A 23,993-nucleotide genomic window follows, 5' to 3' on the forward strand; every position below is an offset into this window, starting at 1 on the left:
CTGGTCTCTGCTTAACATTTGTCATTGATTGCAGCCAAGCCTCCATTGGCAGGTTTAATTCATTTACGAACTTGTCATTCCACATCATTGATTAAGTTGTCCTTTATCCCAGCTTTAATTATATGCAAAGATAAAAGATTTTCTCATTATTGTGTTTAATCTAATGAAAGGCCTTGTGCTACAGCAGAAACCAGTTCAGAGGTCCACACTATTGACCTTGGAGGGCACAGCAAGCGGATGGATGTTTTTAATTAGACAAAGCAAACGGCTTTGGGAGGGAGAATTTGAAGTTGACTCTGAGGCCAGCGGGTGGGACACGCTGGCACAGAGCAGTTTAATAGATCTCAACAGGTCAGTGTTTCTCACCTCTATTGACTTCAGCTCAGGACTTATCAATGTTTAGCACACAGCAAATATGTCGGTTTCAAAAGGTGTTTAATCTAGTATTCAGCCTGTTCACGTCGAGACACTCAAATGGGGCCACTACTCTTATATTTACAATGTGTAGACTGTCAGTTATACCATTAAGGCCATCGACATTTGGGATGAACAAAAACACAACTGATTTCTTTATCATGGCAGCTGTTAGTGAGTGACTGAATGCATTCGCCACATGTTTCAAGCAGCAAAACCTTTTGTCCTTAAGGGTGAAAAAGAAAAAAGAAAAGTAAATGGCCCAGCCTATGTGCCTGTTTACTGTTTAAACATATAGAACATCTGTTTTACATACACCTTTAACCTTATGTCAGGCCAACACATTTCTACATTTCTCTCTCTTCATTTTAAAATTGTGGGCCAATAGACAGTATGTCCATGAGAGGTTTTCAGTAAAAATTGAATTAAACTATGAATTATCTTGACTTCATATTTGTTTCGCTATTTAACATTCACATATTGGCATAAGTCAGAGTTGAGTGAGGATGCTGTTTTGTTTTTGCTTGACATGACTGTAAAATATAATTTCAAAAATTCTCTCGGCCCTTTGTTACACTTTTAAAAGCAGCTTCATTCAAACATCTAAAGAATATTAATTTATTTTATTTTAAATTAAAGGCACATTGTTTTTTAAATCAGATGAATAAAATCCCAAATTATTCTGACTGTTGTGAATGATCAGAGCGAGATGTGTTGATAAATCATCACAGACTGGTGCATGTCAACGTTGGGTTTGAACACAATATGTGTATAAATCACAGCATCTGTCCTTAATCTGAGCAAATAATCACACCTTCTGTTCAATTACCACATCTCATTTCACTGTTTATAAAGCATAACATATGAACAATCACCCACCTTTCTGTTTCAACTTAGTCAAATTTCTTCCATCTTATTGTCTGAGGTATAAAACATTATAACATTAATTTCAAAAACATGTAACTTTTTAAAAGTAGTCTTTTTCTGGGCACTTTTAAGATGTTAGAAACTTTTCTAACAGGGCAGAATTTGCAACTCCTTTTTCCAAGTGTGGCCTGTCAAAGTATTTGTTTTAAAAGGCAGATAGTATGTCCCTTCGAGCTCCACTTGTGACTTGTAATTTATACAAGATATATCTAAACGGTCCATTTCTTCAAATACAAAAAAATCATAATCAATGGTTCCATTTATACAAACACATCTCATATGCATGAAGGGTTTAGACAGATGCAACATCTACGATACACCACCAGAGAGCAGCCCTGCTTCATGGGACAGTGCACTGAGATTACAGTATAGTTTGTGCGCAGGCCACTGCTTACAGGGGCTGGTCAAAGCTTTCATTAAAGCGGTTTGTTAAAAAAGCAATTAGAAACCAACAGAGCAGAGCAGGTCTCCTGCCTGACATACTGTCAATATTCTACCTTCATTTACAAAGACATATTTAACTTGTTGTTGTTGTTGTTGTTGTTGTTGTTGTTGTTGTTGTTGTTCTTCTTCTTCTTCTTCTTCTTCTTCTTCTTCTTCTTCTTCTTCTTCTTCTTCTTCTTCTTCTTCTTCTTCTTTCTTTTTCTTCTTCTTCACACTTCAACCACCTGCATGTCCTCACTGCCTGGATTTTTTTTAATCTCCTCTTGCCTGGCAGTTCCATCCTAAGCATCTTTTCCTCTCACCTCCCCATCATCCATAACCAAAGCATTTCTCTCTCTCTCTCTCTCTCTCTCTCTCTCTCTCTCTCTCTCTCTCTCTCTCTCTCTCTCTCTCTCTCTCTCTCTCCCTCTCTCTCTCGCTCTCGCTCTCGCTCTCCCCCACCAAGTTGTCTAATATGAGCTCTCTCTCTGAAGTACTCCTTCCTAATCCAGTCCATTGTGCTCACTCCCAGTGTTAATTTAAACACTATCAGTTCAGCCACCTATTCTCAACCATACAACATAGCTGGCCTCACTACCACCCTGTAGAACTTTCCCTTCAACCTACCTGGACTCTTCTATGACCGATGTCTTCTGGCACTCATCTCAATCCACTTGTCTACTCCTACATGTCTGTACTCTCTTCATCACATCTCCCCCTGCTTTGGACCTCTGACCCCACTTACTTAAACTCCTGTCTCTTTGCAACATCAACAAAATGTCAACATTTGATTTATGTAGAAAGATGCAGTAACTTTGAGTAATTTATAAAATCCCAGACATCCAATATATTTGTTTTTTTTTATTGTTCTTTAAATTCCTCATCTTTCCATAGTCCTCTGAACATACAAATGTGCATTTGAATCAGTGTGTCACAATCTATATTGGCACTTGGATTATCATCATCATGAAGTTTCAGATCCTTCAGATGGAAACACAAGAAGCAAATGGGAAAACAGCATAAAACAAAAAGATGTAATGACATAGCTAGCAACATTGTTGAGATTGGCCAGTAATATATACTTCACAAAGGCAGCACACAAAAACAGACCACCTCAGCAAATGTTATCATTATGATTATCATCATATTGTTTGACACACAAACATCAACAAAAGCCTGAACAACACTTGGATCAGCTGTTGTATCTTTATCTGATTATGCATGTGTGTTCTTTCAATTGAATGAAATGGACAATATAGTATCTCATTTTGCATTTAAGAGATGATGTTATTGCATTTTTTTCCAGCAGCACATGTGGTATGCACACATACCTTGCAATATTATCAGTTTTGTTAAAAAAAAGAAGAAAAAAAAGAATACCAACAGAGAATTCAGGAGTTTTATTTTACACCAACCACAAACGACCTCTCATAAGTAAAGTCTTTTTGACCGTGTATTTCAGTCTTGTTATGAGAGATTATCTTTTTTTCTCTGAAAAACTGAATAAAAGTGTCTCCGGTTATTCTCACTGCAACCATAATGAGCAGATTCCCTCACTGTATGACACAAGGGCTCATGGATGCATCCACTGTCCATGTGTAAACGTTCATTTATCCAATGATATGCAACCATTAACAGAACTTCTTTGCTTCAGACTCCTGGCTCAGTGCCAACAGCCACTGTCACTTTCCACTAGGTGGCATAATGTAATCATCAGATAACCCCCATGTTTCATTCATACATTGACTCAATGAGTCCTGTCTGCTTGAAGGTCTCAGCCACCTGTCTGGAGTGCTGCATCTTAGCCGACAGCGCCTCTAAAATATCGTTCTGGTCGACGGCTGTGGCTGTCCGGTAAATGAACGTCCTCATCGACTCCAGGCCACGCATACCGAGATTCACTCCGCATCCTGAAAGATTGATAGGAGAGGAGTTAAAGGAGAGCAGAGTAGAAGAAAGACCAACTTAACACTGTCCAGTAAAATTCATTGCAGTGATGCACATTGCATATGGATCGTAAGGAATCCTCTCTGAAGCAGCCCTCAGGGCATAGCAATGTCTTTAATGAAAATAATACAGTGGTTAAGAAATAAAAAGGATGGAGACTAAACCAGATAAGCGTCAGCTGAAAAGCCACTGAGTGCAGTAATGAATCACACACTCATGAACACAGCTGGGTACACTGCATGCATGAAGAAGAACCTATCTTCTCCATGCATCCGTCTGGCTTCCCAACTTTTGGAAATACTCTCGGCTACTCTTGGCAATGCAGTAACTGCTGCTACACAGACACGTACCTGTGTCGAAATTGAGGACTCGTGCCGCCTCACCCTCCACTGTGACCGCCACATTGTCCCCCTCGATGTAGGCAGCGCTGATACGTCGGTGTGATAACTGAATCTCAAAGAGACGCCGGCTGCACTGCATGTGGTGGAGCGTTACATCACTGAGACGAGGCTCTATGTCTGTTTTATAGGCATTGAAGGATTGATGGAAAATGTTCTTCATTATCTGCAGTCACACACAAACAAACAAAAAAGGTTTTCAGCATGGTTAAGAGGAGGCTCATTTATTTCACAGTCTTTCACAGTTTAAAGTTATTTGTTAATGGTTCAAAAGGTAGTAAACTCCATCTTTCAACAGCTTCACGAAAAAGAAAAAAATAATAATTTTACATGACACAGCCACTCTCCCTCCCAGAACTGGGAAATATTATTAGATCCTTTATGGAATGTATTACTCTGTGTGATTGAAGCCTGCGATCCTCTGAACCTCCGAACCCCAGCTGCTTCTCCAACCTCTAGGGCATCGATGTGTATAGAAACTGATGGACCAGTGTCCTGACAAGAGATTTACCTTGGTGAATGAAATGCTCCCGCATAGGTCACCCATTACAAATAAGATTTTGATATCTAATTCAAATTTCAATCTAGATTTAAAAGTGATTGCAAGTTCAGAATTTAAAAAAAATCTTGAATTGAAGTGATGGCTCATGTGGGGATTTATCATTATAGGTTTTTGACTCTCATTGAATATTATTTTGTTTGACAAGCTATTCAACCAAGAAAGAGTTGATCTCAGTGATATCAACAAATTGTTAATGTTTTCAACAGGCAATTGTTTACTCACTTAAACAATTACTTAAGAAATAAATAAATAAACAAAATGGGCCAACTCATCAGAAACTTCTACTGTTGGCCGGCCTGCATCAAGTCAAAACAATATCATGATTTCAAAATGATAAGTTCTCTGAGTATTTTCCCTCTGCAGACACGTCATCCTGCATCATCTGAGGTAATTGAAAAAAAAAATGTATGTGATGCATGGAAACTGAGTAAGAAACCTATCCTCTGATTTATGTCTGCCTTCCCATTCAACTGATAGTCACAGTGGGTGTTGAGTGACAAGCGTCCCTTTTCACGCTATCCACTCATCTCTGCTATTCTTCGAACCATACTTGCACATTCAACTGTTACCAAGTAACAGCACATTTCAATGGCCACCCACATAGCAACAAGAGCTGCAATCTTGCTCAGTACCTGTGTAGCACATAACATGTTATGGATGCAGGTATAATCAGAACACCGCTTCACAATGAAAAAAAGCAAAAAAAAACAACAACTCAAGACTTTGATCAAAACACTGAATGTGGAGTTGGTAGAACAGTTCATACAGCCTGCAAAAAAGAAAGAAATTCACCTGTGCACTGATGTGTGTCGCACACACACAACACACACACACACACACACACACACACACACACACACACACACACACACACACACACACACACACACGCACACACACACAGGCACACAGGCACGCACATACACACACACAGATACATGTTGTGTTGACATGCTCACTGGGGAGATTGCATGAATTTGTTTCTGCATATACAAACTAAAGTTAGCATTAACTACTAATTGCCTGCCATAACATATATCTATCCTAGTTAAAACAAATCTTTCTCACAGTGTAGGCATGTAAACAGACTGTGGTATCAAAATCAGTAATAAATACGCCTACAAATATACGGACACAGACACATATGCGTGCACTCATGCACACATAGAAGTATTGTGTGTCCTCCTTTTTTCTGGTTTTCTTTAACAAATGGTTATTTAGGCTTGTGAGCACTCAACCTTAACTACCTCCAAAGACATAAACACAGATATTAACCGACAGGGACAGGCACGCACGCACGCACGCACGCACGCACGCACGCACGCACGCACGCACGCACGCACGCACGCACGCACACACACACGCACGCACAAACACACCTTAATACAGATGCTAATGAACTCACACAATAGAGCTTCACAGGCTATTTGCAGAATGAAAGGTGAGGAGATAGTAGATAGACAAGGCAGTGCTGTACTTTGTCCAGAGTGAATCTCATCTGCCTCCCCTCGGCATTACCATGATAATACAGCTGCATGGTTTTTCACAGCCAGAACCCCTAAAGTTAAGTAAAGCACACAAAAACAAAGCACAGGATTATTGGAGCCTTACAGAGGAGTTTGCAGTGTGTCGCAGGAAGCGAACCATCTTCGTGTCTGAGGCAGGACCGATGAGAGCCATGTAACGGTTTCTGAAGGTGCCATAAATCTTCAGGTGGAAGCCAGGCTTGGCTGTTTGGTTTCGGTGCTCTCTGAAGGCCTCGACTCCATAAGCCGACAAGTCAAAATAGAGACTGTGGGCACGAATCTCAGGTGTCGGCACCTAGAATTAATAAAAAAATTAAAAAAAAAAAGCAGATAGAAATATTCCGACAAACGGCAGCTCGATCATATTGTACAAAAAACATTTTAATGTCTTGTTTGTTGTCAGTGAACATGATTGCTATAATACTGTTTGGTGTTATTATATATTCAGTGTGACATGCATGTGTGGGAAAGCGACAGCACATTACCTCAACAGCGTCTGCCTGTGGGGCTGTTGTCACTTGAGTGGATATTAAGAAAGGTTTGATTTTTATGCTGTGGTTAAATCTGGCAGTTACCCCATTTTCCCTCAAGCCAAAATTGAGCAATTTTCTTTTCAGTGACATAAACCCGCCAAAATGGATCAAACAACATTTAGTGCCACCGGGGGAGATAGGGGTGGAACAGAGCAGTGACCGGGAGGCGATGGAAGGGACAGTATGGACGACCAGGTCATATCCTGGGGGGGTAAATTCAATCACCACAGGAAACAGCCAGAGAGAAAAGTGGCCAATAAAAGGCAGCCACACAGCCACTAAAGAGAACGTGATGTGAATGGTTATAGTGGCATGAAGCAACAAGGCAGGTTCCGCTTGTGCTCAGATATTAGTCAGATATTAGCCTGGAAGCGCTTTACTCCAAGGTGTTTATTTCTCCCTTCAAATTAATTGTTTGTGTTGTCAGTGCAGATAATGCATCGTAAGACATAATATAAAGAGAAACCTTCGACCTGCATGAGTCACCCTCTGCGCATCATACAATTACAACCCACAGCTAATGTCTGGTGATGTGCGCAGGAACAAGAGGAGACTACTAATGCAAATATCATTCAGATGCAGTGTGTACACCTCAGACTATGCGCTTGTTTATTTCTCTCAACAATATTTCTCTCTTCATTTTTACACATTTCTCATCATATTCTCTGTTTTATATTTGATGATTATCATCTTTAACAATATAATAATTTATGGAAGTGCCGTCTCTTTGAATGTATTCCATATTTATCTGTCTATTTTCCCATTTGTGAGTCTCCTGGTAACATCACTGAGTCGTCATTCAAGGGACCATCTGCTCATATAATGAAAGGTAACCTTTGGTGAAAAAGACACTGCAGCTGATGTTTTGATATCTTAATTCATATTCACCATACAGGGAGCAGATTATGAGTCTTTCCTGACGGGTTTAATAAATCAAAAGCTTTATCATTGCAATCGCCTGCCTCCATCAGAGCAACTGCTGCTCTGATCAAATTTGGTGAGTAAATGAAAATAGGGTCAGTGGTGATGCTGACAGGATCCAACCGTGCTGAAATATGGCTGTTTATGTGTGTCGGATATTGTGATCAGAATCTATTGACAAGTCCACACTGCTGGTTTCTCAGATCAGTTTTATGAGGCTTCCATGTAATGCGACACCCTTCATACTTAACACAAGCTTTTGATTATTCTCTCAGTGTGTACACATCAGATCATTCACCATAGTGCGTATGCTCATGTGTGCTTAACAGATGGTGCGTGCGTATTTCCTGACCTGCCTCTGGTCTAATCTCTCTATAGTGGCGTTGGCGCCATAGGCATGGCAGGACTCCACCGTGTAGTCCGAGCTGATTCCCAACACAGAGCAGGAGTCGCCACAGGATCCATCAGCCACCACGATCACGCGTGGCCAGTTGTTGTGGGGAATCCGCCGAAGATACTCTTCTGTGAACTAAAACCAAGAAATAGAATTGTATATTTTCCAGCAAACTTGTGCAGGGTTTGCCTTAACAACAATTGTCAACACTTTATTTTCATATTACAACAGCTGTAGTTATAGGTGTCAATGTGAGTTTGTATTTTCCCTGTGATGGACTGGCAACCTGTTCTGGGTGTATTCTCCCTTCATAAAGAGTCATCAAGGATCAGTTCAAGCTTGGTGTGACTCCAAGTGGGATGGATTTGTATAGAAAATGGATTAATGGATATATGGTAATTATTTTATTGTTAAGTTTAATACTGAAAGCTATAATCTCGTAAAGACAACAGCAAGACCTCTGGGAAGTTGCTTGGGCAGCAGCCAACATCTATTTAAACTTGTGATTAATGTGATGGTAATTCGGGCTGAAGCATCCCCCCCATTTCATATAGACACTTCACTGAAGTCGGATTTTAGGGAGCTGGAGGGAATCACAAATGACATCAATCAGCTTACTAAAAGAGGCACTACCACAGACCCAAATGCACTCCTACAACTGCGTTAGTCCCTAACAAGTAACCTAACAACATGTTATTGCTTTGGAGGAAGCAGGAGTACCTGGAGGGAAACTCCTACAAATACAGGGAAAACATACAAACTCCACACAGAGCTTGTATGTGCATCCACCTCCATGGATAGGAAAGGTGAGGAATTGAATTGATGAAAACAGAAAAATTACATTGTACTCATTTGGACTTTCACTGATATCACTGTAACTTTCATTTGACTGATGAGCTTGACTTCACCATGACATATCCTGGAGACAGATGAGTCATAATGTGATCTAACTGTACAGGCTGTTAAAATCAGCTCAAGGTGTTGTGCTCGTCTTAGCAGCAGTACATCTCACAGAGAGATTTATTAGGATGCCGAGGTATACACCACTGCTTCTTAATAAAAGCATCCTCTGGTTTCCTGGGCATGGGAGGAGAAAAACAAAGTGAGATGGAGGCAGACTGACAAGCTGAAAGGAAAAACAGAATAAAAGGACAAGGCCGTGTTCGCTAACATGAAAAGATCCATGTTTACGCTACCTATTTAAATAAGATCCCACATTTTAAGATCCCCCTTTTACAAGTCTGCACTTTTGAAGCCTCGACAGCTAAGGGTAAATATTACAGACATCGCACTGCCTCTCATGTACAACCAAAGAGAGATGACAAAGATGACCTTGCTTCTGTCTTCCAAAGGTTGATGAGTCACAGGAAAACATGGATGACAACAACTGAAGGGAAAGGAAGGATCATGGCAGGGAAGAGTCTCAACTATGACACTTTCTGAGAAAATATGTGTTGTTGTTTTTTAAATCTTCAGGCAGGAATGTAAAACTTTAACAATAAAACTGTTGAAACCCTCACAGAGACACTCAGCTTTGACAGAGCAAGAAAAAAGTCTTGGCTCGAAACTCTAGGGATGACACAAATATTCACTGAACATTTTGGAATTCTTTGTCCACTGTTTGCGCTGGCAACCTGTCTGAAACAACTTTTGTGATGTTTTTATCTCAATCACTTATTTCTCTGTCTTAATCTAACTGGCGTTTCCAATACAACATTGATAATGTTTGGTATTTTATCACCATAAAATGAGTTACAATGTTTTGAAACCCGGAACACAGAAATGTTTAAATAAAAATACATTCACCTTAAAGATCTTTTGAAATCTAAATATGACCCTTTTATAAAATCCGTTTTATTTGGATATTTGTTTCGGGTGGTATTTGTTTATTATAATGTTGCCAGTTACTTCCTACTGGCCTGAAAACTGTAGAAAGGATTGCCATCAGGCTTGAGGTCAGCTTACATAACAGGTTGTTTCAACCAATGAGCCTCCTCCACTCTGACATAATACAATGTGTGTGGAGAACCGTGGGGAATCTCCAGTAGTTTTCAGTGGATGGGTAAACTGAGCGGTAGGCTGTAAGCATGGCGTCGCTCAGCATGTCAACATTCAGTAAGAAAATATGTTTGTGAGGTAAAAAAAAGAAATAGCCTCTGTGTAGGTAAGGTGCTATACGCTGAGAGCAACACAAAGAGGGGTAAGCTACAGTGTCTGCTTTGTTTAGGTTCACTCAAGAGCCGGAGGAGATCCAGCCCTCTGGCTTGATGCTGGGGCTGACATCTCTGTCACCATCCCTGCTGATAGCTATCAGACCCTCGATGAAGAGGAGGCACACACAGGTGTTTTTTTGTTTTTTTTTACTTCGCTCACTTGGGGAGGATCAGGTTTTGACAGCCTGGAAAGCTTCAGTCATTACAAGATGCTGTTAGACTTGGAGTTCTTCTCTCACCTCCACAGAGCGGATTATTCGTAGCTCAGTGGCGACTGTGTGTAGAGGCATCTGAAGAACTAATACCACCGAAAAGTTTTGTCAGTTATCTCTATTTACAATATCTTTTAATCTAGTGTTGTTTTATGAAAAAAATGTAATGTGTTGATATTTTCTGTATTTTGGATTTTCATTATCTTATAAATGAAACAACAATATATAGTAAGAATAAACGAAAAAAAAGGATGACATGTTTTAACAAAGCATGAGGACGTTTTAATGTTTCAGGAAACGAACTCCTAGGTCTATATCTATACACGTAGAGTGCCCCTGATAAAATTGATTCTTTAAAGCATCGAGGTGACCCTATATGAGATGATTGTGTCAGACTGTCAATGTGAGGGAGGCATACCTTGGTGCCCAGCTGCACTTTGACCTGCACCCTTTGTTTCTTCTGCTCCAGGATGCTCAGCAGGTACTCCTGAAACACGCCGATCCTGGTGAAGAAATGCTCGTTATGCCAGCAGCCTTCCATGTTGTCAAAGTCCACCCCGAGTCCGAGCAGAAACTTGACGCTGCGGGGGTCCAGGGCGATCTGCTGGGGTCTGCTGAGCAGCGCACTCCGGTACCTCTCGTCCAGCACGGTCAGCTTCAGCACCTTCCCCGAGCGGACAGCGACAAGCGCGGCCGTCAGTCCCACCGGACCCGAGCCCACGATGAGCACCGAGATCCTGGCCCGCCACTGCCTGAAGCCGTCCAGGCTCACTTTGACCACAACGTAGAGGGCCACTGCCACCAGGGTGCTCAGGGCAGTGTCGTAGGCGAGAGCGCGATACTTTTCCTCCGCGTTTTCCGCGATGTCACCAACTCCCGCGCTGCCAGCCTGCAACTCGTTCATGCCGACGGCTGAGTCGATCCGTGTGCACGACGCCCGGAGCCGAATCCAGGCTCGTGAGGCAGCAGGACGTGATCTCACCTTGTTTGTTTTATTCACTGTGGAGCGACAGCACGGCTCGCATCCATGCGCACAGCTGAGACGTGCCACATGCGTCCTCCTCCACTCCCTCAGCTGCAAGTTGAGTCGACGCAGACCTCTCTCTCTCTCTCTCTCTCTCTCTCTCTCTCTCTCTCTCTCTCTCTCTCTCTCTCTCTCTCTCTCTCTGTGCAGATGCACTCACACAGAACAGAAGAACCACTTTCATACCCATCAACGATGTATTTATCGGCATATTACTTTTACACTCCATCATGAAACGTTGCTCAGTACACTTGAGAAATTTCCTTTCAGTTGTATTGGCAGACTCACTGGTGCATCACAAGTCACATTTGAGTGACGCGAGACAACAAAGCACGTTGTGGAAAGCAGCTCAGCACAGTGGCCCATTAATGACTGTGGTGCACGAAACAGATGAGATTAATGGAAAGTTTCAGTTTAAAAAGACAGTTATGAATACTATGTAAATGCATTGCTGTGTTCAAATTATTAACAAATAACGGCATGTTACATCAATTGAAGTATCAATGCTAAACATGAAGCTGGGGAAATGGATGCCCACAATAACTTTGTTCCTAAGGTTGTATTTAAATATCACACATTATAGTTTATAAACATGATTTTATGGTGTCAACAGATGTGAGTCTATTTGTGATTCAGACAAATCTGTTGAATGTCCAAAAAAAAAGTCTTTCGAAATAGGAACAACTGTATTTTAGCATTGTTAATCATCACATGAAGTCAAATTTATTGAAGTTTTTCACAATAGCAAACATACAGATATTGAAATCTAGGCCATAATAAGTCTTGTCCAAAATTTCATGTAGAATTACTTTCAGGATTGAGTTGAATTTCCTTTTGCTAATTCAATGATGGGTGGCCTGTATAAGATGACAGATAGAATTTGAAACACAAAGGTGGCCAATCATCTTACAGGACAAGGATAGTGAGCGCCTCTCCTATCCTTGCTGAAGAGCTGCTGGACTAACGATCAGGTTGCCCGTAAATGTTTCTGAACCCGAAAGATTTTCGGTGCCAAAATTGCCAAAAACTCAGCGGAAAATCTATGCACACCAAATTGATCTCCTTCTCCTGAATTCCACTGAATGCACAAGAAAAAAAAACTGCAGGGGGAGGACTATGCACTTCTGTTTTACTGTGTGAGAAAGTATTGATTTACTGTTGCTAAAACAAGAGAGGTCGATTCTCTCTCCCTTACACACAAGGCCACTACCCCAGCAAAGCTACTGTATAACCACGAAGGAGTGCAAAGTGTTTTGCTATTTTCCAACAATGGGCTAATCAGTGTGGGGAGACCACTGCTGTAAAAACCAGACGTTAATAAAGCAAACGGACTGATGAGAGTCAGTGTAAAGTTGTTTGTTTTGGTGGTGGTTGTCGAGCAAATAATATCTTTGTTGGGAGTTTCACGTCCTCTCCAATCTGCTTCTCATCACTGTGCGCCATGTAATTCCATGTTATTAGATTAATTAAAGAAGCATGTGAATATCCGGCTGAATCTAATGTTGTGTGCCTCCAATTTTAGTGTCGTTTTCCTTTTTATCTCATTTGTAAATCAAAGGAAGCATTGACTGTGAATGGTGACAGTTCACCATGGAGATGGTTGTTCACTTTGACAAACAGGAGACATGTCTAACTGGTGGTCAAATTAAATAAAGAAACTCGGACATCAACTTGGTGGGAAACAAACAAACTGGGTGACAAAAAAGTCAAATTGAACATCACTTGGTGTCGTATTCTCTCATTAAAATCACTTTGCCTTTCTTGCATCCCTGAGTGAATCCAAAGTATCACATCCTTCATGTGCTTCAGCATCTTACCTCAAGCTTTGACCTTTAAGCCTCATTTGAGCCCTGCTACTAAAAATCAGGACATTGATGCTGACTGTGACATAAATTTACCTGAGTGGCTCTAGATATGAGCCAAAACCTTTGCAGTAGATTGACAGGGAGGCTCATTTGTTAAATGAGTCTGGATATTCAAGTGTGTCTGATAGAGCGTATACATTTCTACATACGTGTATATTGCCACAGGTCCAAACAGGAGACAGGCAAGCATACATACAGAGGGAGAAAGAAGGAGGCATATTGGTGTGACAGACCAAAGCTCCACCGGTAATTGGTTTCCACCTCTACACAGGTGCCTGGCAACAATCACACTGCCTAGCCAGTCCACACGAAAAGCTCTAGTTTCAGTTTGAACCTGCACGCTGGCGGGGCATTTCCCTGCAAATACATGTAGAGAGTGGTCAAATGGAAATGAACTGATGTGCTCATATATTCCGTAATGATGCAATAATTATCTCTTTATGCAACAGAACAGGTGTCTTCAATTGTAAACATTTGAAGAATAGCAAAATATCAAAATATTTTATAAAAACTCATAATGTTTCTTCATCATACTGCCAGCATTAATTGTTTATGGATGGGTTATTATTTTTATTTTTTTACCCATAGCATTAGTGATGATAATGTACCCTATGAAGCTTAAGATCTTCCAAACATAATGTCCTGTGCAATAAAAGGCTAGAAAACAATTAAGCATCCAAACAACATTTTTGCTTTGATTTCCACATTGGGATGCAAATATATGCAGTTACACAGGGTGCTGGAGATAATCCTTCCACGAAGCCCGGGGATTTGAATGTGTTAATGACATAAAGCAGATCCTTCACACGTCCTCCTCTGACAACATTCCTACCCCGGAACAAAAGGAGCACACAGAGCAGGTTCTTTTCCGCTTTCCCACATCTTGTGGACAGTGATGGGGCTATGCATAGATTGGAGGTCATTAGACAATAAAACGAGTTTGGCCCCTCTATAGTGAATACAAACCCTCATTGTTAGTCGGGGTTCAGACAGTACCGAAGCAGCATATCCTCTTGCAGGAGCACTGTGAACAATATGTGAAGAGGCCACCTATAGGTCTCCTCTCTTTTCAGACATGTTTGAATGGTTGCAGTTATCAAGATGATCAAGAGCCAGAGGAAAAGATAGACACTACGATGATTCAGAGGGTCTTGTTTTGATTCTACAAAGATGAATTCAAGACAGATGAACATTTGGCATGCAACAACACAGATTACCTTTCATATCACCTAAAGATTAAGGCGATTGGAGGATTGAATTATTATTAGGTGATTGTCAGTTTGATACAAAACATTTACTAAGAATACATTTTACATGCCACCAATACTTGACATGACAGAGTATTCTTTGATATTCCCATTACACAAATACATTTCTTGCTGTTTTCAGAGATGAAAATGCCCCACAGATAATATCATTTGGGATGTGATCAAAATCTCTGGTGTAATGGTGCTATAGTGAAACTGAGTGGGTCATTCATACAATTCAAATATATACATTCACTCATCCATTCATTTCCTTTTCTAATTTATCCTGGAGCTGATCCTGCTGACCAAAGACAGGGTTAGCTCTGTCAAAAAAATATTTTCTGTGATGCAAATTGTCTCAAAATAATTGCCAGAGGGATAAATTCCATCTTTAATGATAAGAATCAATCCTCCACCAGACATATTTGATATTGAAAATAGCCATACTTATACTGACCCACAGATCAAAAGGGTTACTTGTATGTCTGTAATCTTTAATCAACATGCATGCATTTAGTATTTATATATTCAAATTAACTCAGTAATAGAGTTTGAGTCATTCCAATTAATAGCTGATACAAATGTGTTTTAAATGCTTGTTAATTGGTCCTCAGGTCGTTTGTTAACCTTGTGTGTATCAGAGTTCAAGATCCTCTCGTAAACCTGCAAATCAGTAACGCACAGTGAAAACATAAGCAGGTTTACAGTAGTTTCCGTTCATACGACACACCCAAAAGAAGTGAAGTCATTTTTCATGACTTCAGTTCCATAGCCTTCCTGAATAATTTTGCCCTCACTTGCTTTGCAAGACAGACCTGTTGGCCTTACATCCCACTGCGTCAGCTGGTGTTTTGGACGGATCAGGTCAACATCTGCACACAATGTTTTTTTTCCCAGCAGACTCCACAGCGTGCAGTCGTGCTGGGGATTTAACTCTTGCAAAGTGTATGTGAATAATCTAATAATCTGGGTTTTCTCTTAGGCTTGACTATCATGTTAGCTGTGATTTTTCTGTGCACTAGACCAAGGTTTCAAGGCCTTGGCAAGCATCTCTGCCGACAGTGATGCATCAGATTACCTTGGATGGAGTCCAAAATGTTTGGCTTACTTCATCTCAAGGACTTGTAGATAAACCCTTTCAGGCATAAGCAATTAAAATGACGTCAGGTCAAGGTCGCTTCTTGACTTCAAAGGTTTCGGCGTAACCCGAAAAGGGATTCACACTTCTTGACTGCATGATTGGGCTGCGATGTCCTGAAAGTAGTTTTCAAAGAAAATCCAGCACCAGCAATCGAGTGCATGCTGCCAACTGTCAATCTGCCCGGCGGAGGAGGCTTCCACCCGTGACGTGTTTGGAGCCGACGGACTGAAACCGTGGTGACGTGGTTTCAGGCAGCCGAGAACATACTATCAACCGCGAGGTGCAGATCAGATCACCATGGTTACATGTGTAATAAGGTCAGCCTATGACGTCATAGCAAGCTACTGGAGGGTTTCCATCAGTGTCAGACACTGGTCTGAGTTTAGAGTGCAGTCTAGTCGTGCATCATAGGCAGAAATGGGTTAACCCCCAATGAATTTAGAACACAATGGGCAAAAAAAACAAAACATAGTGGGAGTCTTTTATTGGAGAAATAGTTTCTCTGCAGATCCATTTTTTGACCAAACAAACAAAAAAGAAACCCATTCAGCAGTCCAGCTGCACAAGACGAGAGAAAAGCTCAACAGAACCAATCAAAAAATTGGGAGAAATGTTTGCTTTTTATACCAAAAAAAAAAAAACAATACCAAAGGTTAGAATTTAACTATTCTTTATTTTCTCAAATAGATGTAACACATGGATTGCTTTTATCATGACAGTCTGTGGCATTCACGACAGGTCGCTTTGTGTATTTAGGGTTGATAACATTTCCACTTCTTTCTATTTCCTTCTCAAATAATATTTTGCAAGCCAACAGCATGAAAATAATGAAGAATGAAAACAATACAAAAGAAATATCTTTTCATAACCCAGAACAGGAGCGACAAGAGAAGTTCAAAATTCCCTCATTCGTGTTCTCAAAAGGCCTGGAGACTTGTCAGTGTTAAAATGTACATGAGTTTTTGGCGGCCATCCACAGGGAAAATGTTTCTAGACCTCAAGGGCTTCCGAGTGTTCTCTGGTCAAATCTGCACTATTATTATAACACCTCTATGTACATATAAGCATTTCTCCCAGTCCTGTTTGAATGAAGCATTTTCCCGAGGAATGCTTTTCCACCTGAAGGCCCTTCGTGAATCACGACGGACGCGGGATATCACCCGCAGCATTTCCAACTTTGAATTGTGACCGAATGAAGCAGACGGGCCTGGCATCAGCAAACACTGAGAAACAAGTTAAAGAGCATTGTACTCGACACACTTTGATGGATCCGTTGTGAAATGTTTCTGGCAGATAGTCATTAGCCTTTTCAGCCCCTGTAAAGAGAGACGGGGGGAAAAACAAATCATGTTACTTTTTGACCCTTTACTTAAAACATACCTGTATAACAAGCTTTTTCCAACTAGTTTTAAACTGAAATTCAATGGGTTTTTTGTCGGCTGCTGTTTTTATCATTTGCTACAATCATTTAAAATGAAAAGCTGTTATATAAATAAATTACAATAAATTTGCTTAATGTTGATGTACAATACTAATTAAAATGGTTACAAAGTCATCCAGAAATATCCAAAAAGCAAAACCTTTTTTTATATCATTTTATGTGTGTTACTTTAAAATGTTTTTATTTATTTACCTTTAATGGCTGTGTGAATATGTGTATATGTCCAGCGGTTTACAAAAGGCAAAAAAAATGTATGTTCAAAGCAATGACACCAAAAATCATGAATTTACAAAAATATAAATCTTAATAAAAACATCTTTTCATAAAAATAAAGTTGTCAAACATTAACAGGGGTTATTTATAAAAGTCATAAGATCGTTGCTTCCCAGATTATCATGAGAAACACTGTCCTGAACACAAATCCCACTGTCACGAGGATTCAGATCTCCTTCCGTGCTTTACCTGGATATACTTCCGCTGAGTCTCATCGTTGAGAACGTGGGCCACGTGTTTGGAGAAGATCTTTTCTCGTCCGGTACGGGCGTGGATACCCACCATGGTCACACCAATAGGCCAGGGAGCGTTACCGATGGCCATCTGCAGATATGCGTCATTCGCCTAAAACACATGATACAAAGTTGTGGGAGCCTAAACTTAATGGGCACTCCGACAGCCCAGACCTCCAGAAATGACAATGGGACACTGTTGATATGATAACAACACTTGCAGCTCCACGTGCCTGGATACAAAGTATTTCCAAAACAAATTATAATGACTGTCTCCTGAGCCTCCCATGAATGTTATAATATTTCTAGAAGTGCATACAGTGTAAAATCAAGCCACGTTGAAATAACTTCTGGTGGAGAGTCCTGAAAAAAGATAGTAGTTTTGACCTCCGATGGCCTTCAATCGGCTGTGGATATGGTGGTCGTGCAGGATGTTTTCAGTGGTTCATTCCCTGGCTCCTTCTTTATATCTGTGTTGAAATGTCCCTTTTGAGTTTCCCCCAAATATGAGTGAGCATGTTGTATGGCAGCCGTTGCCATTGTGTGTGTTCAGTGGTGAATATGTCTACTAATCCGATGTGGCATTAGACTGCTAAAAGTGGTGACATTTTATAATCATCTTAATATATGAGGCCAAATGTCATTATGACAAAATAAATTAAATATAAAACAGATTAAGAATCTTTCCTTTGAGTGGGACGCCTTCTCTTGGCTCCACACATCTTCACTAAGTTCAACTAAAATGCAATTATATTTTCACGGTGTTGAAAATATTAGTATTTTCAACACTGTGTCTTATTGAAAAGGAAAACTGAGGATAGGGCTGCGTGGTAATAAATAAATAAAAATATCAATAATGATAAAAAAAAGAGTTACACAAACAAACCTTAACATATTCTCTCTCCAACATAAATTTAATGATGTCTGTGATCGATTCCTTGATGTCAGCTGGTAAACTCTGGAAGAGACAATATAGAAATTGTAAGACACATTAAATCCACACTGCATGAATTGTACATTAAAGCTTTTATGACTCTCTCCACTAAAGTTACCTTCTTCCTGAGCTTCCTGAACAGGGGTTTGAGGTAAGACTCGGTCTGCGAGTGTGTTGCACTGGCCAGTTTGCCCTGAACACTGCGCTTCACGTGGTCTTCTCTGCTGTTCAGATCTTTGGCCCACACGCCAAGAAGAAACTACAATCCGACGGGAAACGACAGTTAAAAACAACTGGGAGTAAAAAGCAATGGTGACAGAGTCTTTACAGTTTATGTCCATTTGTTTTATACAGGTAGAACAACCCTTAACATTACCTTCCAACTTCTATACGTGAATAAAGAACAAGAACATTAAAAAGAAGCTGCAGTGGTGGTATGTTTTTATCCAACAGCTCCCTCTAGATCAAAAGGTAGAGAATCATTTTCTTGCCTTACCCTCAAAAACTTGTCAATAACGTCCTGATCGCCATTATCGTCTCCTGTTCCCAGGGTGTTTCCGAGAGCCTGCGAGTTCATTTCCATCATAAAACACAAAATCAAACACAGTATTGAAATGTGATTGAAAAAAAACTATTGAACAACTGGTGCTCATGGTGGCTCACTGCCGAGCAGATGGTACCTCAAGTTCCTCTATTGTGGTGTTTTCTTCGTGCACTTTCAGATCGTGCTGCGTGTCCACTTCCCCCGGCTCCGTTCCTCCAACGATCTCATTCAGGTACTGCTGGTCGATCTTGTCCATGGCTGCTTTCAGGTCATTCCTTAATCCCTGACAACAGACAGCAGCAAATACAGCCAAGAGTTCTTTTTTTTTTTTTAAAGTAACAGTTGAAAGAAATCCTGTATGGAATTGAAATAGTATACTTTTCCAGGCTTCAGTATTCACATTCTTCTGGACCTTGAGACCACGTGTCACATCCCACCGTTAAATGAACTCAGTCCTACCTTGTTTACTTCGGGAGTCAGAATCTCAATTTTCCTGAGTCTCTGGAAGGCGTCATAGTCCGACTCTCCAAACAATCGAATCGGTTCGCCTCGCTCTCGAAGTCGTCGAATAACCTACACAGGCAGAACGATACACAAGAAACAAATAAACGTTTCGCATGCGACACTGGAAGAAAGGCAAGCGAGAGATGCGGGTGTGTGGCGACTCACCTCCTGCCGGGACAGGGTCATTGGCAGCTTCTCTTCAGTGAGCTCCAGCTCCAACACCGGATTAGCTGAGGTGGACGGTTCATCTTTTTCATCCTTGTCAATCTTCAGTACAACAAAACAGACACATGCTAACATTACTGGATTGATGTGGAGCATCAGAATCGAATCACATCAAATCACTGTTGTGCAAACAAAGTAATGCATACCTGCAAAATCTCCTCGTGTTAAAGAGACAATGTGATTAAAGAGGGCGAGTGTCACTAAAAGTAATTTAATGACAAATCAAACTCCCCGATTAAAGCCCTGACATAAAGATACGTTTCACAATGACAACAGTTAAGAAAACCCATGATAACTAATACTTCACAATTAGGTTTCATTTGACCGTCGATTTCTTTGGAGACAAGAAAACTCAAAGTACGCCTCCCGATCATGCTCAAACGGGTACATGCATGCCAGCACTTTTAGAGTGCGCTTTGTGAAGCGCACTCTAAAAGAAAATGAGACATAACAAAAAGCCTTCCAAACAATCAACGACTCTTACTTAAATGACAAAAAAAAAAAGAAGAAGAAGAAAAAAGTGTCGGACTTCTGTACCAAAAGAATAACTTAACAGGTTTGGTGATTTATGCTTTGAAAAACATAGAACGGAAGTGCATTGTTCTTAATGCAAACATTAGAAAGACAGTGCAGACTAGTGACACAAAACCAGGAAACATTCAAAGTTGGACTAAATTTCAAAGCTTGTCACAAATTGCAAAATAAGAAGCGGAGCTTGATTCCAAAGAAAATAAAAAAAGACACTTGATTTCCAATAAGGGTCCCATGCTGAAATCCACACTGCTGCTGTGTCCCACTTTGGCTTTGTAGTTTCCTTTTCTTCGTCCCTTCCTTCCAGATGACTGATTAAATCTTAGAGCTCTGCAAATATTCTTTTAGTGGTTGTTGCATGTACACTGGCAATGGTAGAGTGACTGAAGTACAAGATTGCTGAGTAAATCACTGGATGCACACAATTTGAAAAATATGAACGCCTTTTTTGTTATGATTGAATTCCAATTATTTATATATTTGAATTTAGAGATGAATTTCTTAGAATCAATTTGTTAAGGATAGATTTCAACAAGCTTTGCATCCAGTTAATTTAGATTATTCAAATGACCTAATTCAGAATTTGGCTCTTATAGTGTCATTTTTTGACAATGGAAGCTGGAAAAATAAAACCATTTCCACCGTGTCAGTCCTGCTTTCATCCTTCACGGAGTGAACTTTAAGGAGGGGTTCCAAGGAAACGGAAGCTTTAGGACACAGTGAGTTTTCCTTTTATCATGCATCCTGTCTGCTATTTTCACAGTGCAGTGCCATACCTGGCTCTCGGGAGGTTCTCGCTGCACCTACAGATGCAGGCAGCAAAGGCAGGTTGGGGAAAAACAGCACAGTAAACACAAATACAGACACTAATGTAAACCTGAGCATCAATACCGGAACTTTCGTTCTGCTTTCTGGACTTTAAAGTGGAGTATTATTTAGGAGTCACAGGTAAAACTGAAGAAAGGCAGTGACTTATTCATGTCCAGATGTAAGAAAGGAAAGAGAGAGAGAGAGAGAGAGAGAAAAGTGATGCTAACATCAACCTTATATCCACATCTTCGGAAGTACTCTTCTTGTTCCTTGTGAGCGAGCTCAGATCTTTTGAAATATTTCTTGGATTCCTGGAAAGAAAAAGATTTCATTTTAAGTAGAATCTTTTCCAATATGACAAACACATAATACTGGCAGGGAAGCCTACATAATATAAACCATTATTTACTATAAACTACATCATTGGCATGTGTGCCTTGTTTTAATCTAGAAAACTGACAAACCACCTTTTTCAATCCACAAATAGGCATAAATGATGGTGTGAATGAAGTTAGAATAACTTTTAATCAGAAAACTGAGCTTTTCACGTAAAAAAAACCCCCAATGTAGCTCAGTTGACAATATTGTTTCTGTTTACATTTCCTCATAAAGACAAACAACATGCATTTGAAGCAAAATGGCAACTTGGCTCTCGAGAAGAGTGTTTGTCTCTCTGTGTTTGATGAACTGCTCAGAGGGTAAACTTCCTCCTCTCACAATCAACTGGGATTTGTTCCAGCAACTGTGGTACCCAGTTGGATAAAGTAGTATTAAAGATGTATAGAAGAACGAATCAATAAAGTGGCCAAAAAAATCCTTTAATAATGCTACTTTTATATATAGATTTGATCCGCTTTGTTGCTTCAGCCTTGTGTTTATTTCTGCAACTACAATGCGTAAATATAATATTACCAAGAAGAAGAGAGGTCGCAAAATATACAATTAGAGCCTATCAGCACGTATGTTTTAGTAAGAACTAGTTATGTCTTAGCTTTCACAGATAAGAAGCTATTAAGCAGCCAGATTAATTCATTTTATTAACTTGTTATTAACCATTGTTTATACAGGACGACCCATTGAGATACAGTGTCCTGCATGGGTAGTTTTAGAAAGACTAAGTTGATTCAAAATGAATAATGTAATACCGACTTCCGTGATAAACATGTTAGCATCAACGCTAGCTGAGAAGCTAACAACAATAAGAGACTTCGTCGGACACTCACGTCAACGAGGTTTTTCTCCTCAATGAGTTTCCTCTTTCTCGCAATTTCAGCTTTAAGTATGTCCATTTCAAACCCCTGAAACCGGAGACTAAGCGTTGATTGTTACAAAAAAGCACATGTGCAGCGCAGACGTTAACTACAATGCGAACAAGCAACTGGAAGTTATCGACAAGTCGCCCGGAAGTCGGAGCTTCACTCTAAGACTACTGGTACTTGTTTTCAAAATAAGAGCAGAAACACAAATATGAAACGTTTGAGATTGTTTCCACTGAAACACACTGGTTATGCCATTAAAAAAAAAAGGGGGGGGGGGTTCACATGATTTCCATATGAAATATTTTAATCTAATTTTATAATTTTCTGCCATGAAGAATCATTTCATGGGGATGATTCATTCACTATTTCTTTTAATTAAACGTGGCATGTGTTTATTTATTACTTTTTAAATTATTTATTATTTTATATATATATTTGTTTGTTTATTTATTTTTTTATTTTTGTGTGGGGGGGTCAACAATTTACAATGAGCAACATAGAAAAGGATTAATATTTAATGTTTCCCTCAAGTCTTTTGCTGATCAGATTGATCAAAATTCGAAATTTCTCTTTAGAAGAAATTAACACATCACACACAATTTAGAACGCCTTCCCAAAACAATATTGATGCTGCAGATTTTTATAGACTGGTATTCTGAGAAGAAGAACTAATAAACAATGTCTCTCCCAAAACTCTTTCGAGATGTCAAATTCAAAATCACAGTAGTAAAAGTCCTACTTTCAAGCTGGGTAGAAGAGATAGAAGATTCAATTCAATTCAATTCAACTTTATTCATATAGCACCACATACAACACAGTCATTTCTAGGTGCTTTTAACAGAGAGAAACAAAACAAGATGAATGGACGGACATTCAGGTCACACTGTTGGATAGTGATCAGCTCTCTCAGCTCACAGTGTAAAGATCTGGACTTGTGGATTTTTCTGTTTGAACTTTGTGTTTCCATTGTGTTCTCCACAAACATGGGTTTCTCTCCAGTTTCTCCTCATAATCCAAAAAGATGCATTTGATTAATTGATGATATAACCTTGCCCTTAGGTGTGAATGTGAGCGTATGTGACTTTCAGTCGGTCTGTGTTTGTCCTGTATTGGACTAGTGACCTCTTCACAATGTATTCTGCTTTTGTCAAAAATCAGCTGTAAGTTTCCATACCTTGCAACACTGAAAAATAAAGTGGTATACAGTAGAATATATATGGATGGATGGAATAGAGCAGCAGTGGGCAACAAATTGCTCGAAGGGCTAAATAAAACATTTGCATATTGGTCTGAGATATTAGTTGACTTCAGCTTTTCCTCAATAACAATCATGTCTTAATAACATAAAAGAAACATACATTTTCTTACACAGTATCTATGAGATACTCTTGTTCTGCACCACTTTTTATCAGACACTTTCCTAGTCTTTTTCTGGAAATCATGATTCCATTTTTTTCTAAAGTGCTGCTTGTGAAGGAGCTCGACACAAACA

The 23,993-nt window shown here is 39.9% G+C and overlaps 2 protein-coding genes across 4 annotated transcripts; both read right to left on the reverse strand.

Moving 5' to 3' along the window:
- Positions 1-2,637: 2,637 nt before the first annotated feature.
- Positions 2,638-11,543, reverse strand: LOC308117352 (uncharacterized protein). The gene is made up of 5 exons (XM_080476186.1): positions 10,889-11,543; positions 8,004-8,180; positions 6,283-6,492; positions 4,062-4,275; positions 2,638-3,674 (listed from the first exon to the last, which is right to left on the reverse strand). The coding sequence occupies exons 1-5, from the start codon at positions 11,372-11,374 to the stop codon at positions 3,496-3,498; spliced, it is 1,266 nt and encodes a 421-aa protein (XP_080332312.1). The 5' UTR covers positions 11,375-11,543; the 3' UTR covers positions 2,638-3,495.
- A 4,671-nt stretch (positions 11,544-16,214) lies between these two features.
- prpf18 (PRP18 pre-mRNA processing factor 18 homolog (yeast)) lies at positions 16,215-22,651 on the reverse strand. 3 transcript variants are annotated; one of them, XM_080474838.1, is made up of 11 exons: positions 22,466-22,651; positions 21,470-21,553; positions 21,209-21,235; positions 19,842-19,943; positions 19,632-19,745; positions 19,309-19,455; positions 19,125-19,193; positions 18,747-18,887; positions 18,581-18,652; positions 17,651-17,806; positions 16,215-17,063 (listed from the first exon to the last, which is right to left on the reverse strand). In XM_080474838.1, exons 1-11 carry the CDS (start codon positions 22,529-22,531, stop codon positions 16,983-16,985), a joined length of 1,059 nt encoding a protein of 352 aa, XP_080330964.1. In that variant the 5' UTR covers positions 22,532-22,651; the 3' UTR covers positions 16,215-16,982. The 3 variants fall into 3 exon arrangements, with proteins under 3 accessions (XP_080330964.1, XP_080330966.1, XP_080330965.1); XM_080474840.1 differs by lacking the exon at positions 21,209-21,235 and having other exon boundaries at positions 21,476-21,553; XM_080474839.1 differs by lacking the exon at positions 21,209-21,235.
- Positions 22,652-23,993: the final 1,342 nt, after the last annotated feature.

Source organism: Lipophrys pholis (genome assembly GCF_963383615.2).
Source record: "Lipophrys pholis genome assembly, chromosome: 11".
Taxonomy (NCBI): Eukaryota; Metazoa; Chordata; class Actinopteri; order Blenniiformes; family Blenniidae; genus Lipophrys; species Lipophrys pholis.

What these genes read in the sequence shown, in the direction of transcription:
- LOC308117352 (XM_080476186.1), bottom strand. Translation starts at nt 11,374, where the DNA reads ATGAACGAGTTGCAGGCTGGCAGCGCGGGAGTTGGTGACATCGCGGAA. An exon ending in AAGTGCAGCTGGGCACCAAG is followed by an intron (nt 8,181 to 10,888) that starts GTATGCCTCCCT and finishes TCTTGGTTTTAG; the next exon opens with TTCACAGAAGAGTATCTTCG. An exon ending in AGAGATTAGACCAGAGGCAG is followed by an intron (nt 6,493 to 8,003) that starts GTCAGGAAATAC and finishes TATTAATTCTAG; the next exon opens with GTGCCGACACCTGAGATTCG.
- prpf18 (XM_080474838.1), bottom strand. Translation starts at nt 22,531, where the DNA reads ATGGACATACTTAAAGCTGAAATTGCGAGAAAGAGGAAACTCATTGAG. An exon ending in GATGTGGATATAAGGTTGAT is followed by an intron (nt 21,236 to 21,469) that starts GTTAGCATCACT and finishes CTGCATCTGTAG; the next exon opens with GTGCAGCGAGAACCTCCCGA. An exon ending in TGGAGAGAGAATATGTTAAG is followed by an intron (nt 17,807 to 18,580) that starts GTTTGTTTGTGT and finishes CATGTGTTTTAG; the next exon opens with GCGAATGACGCATATCTGCA.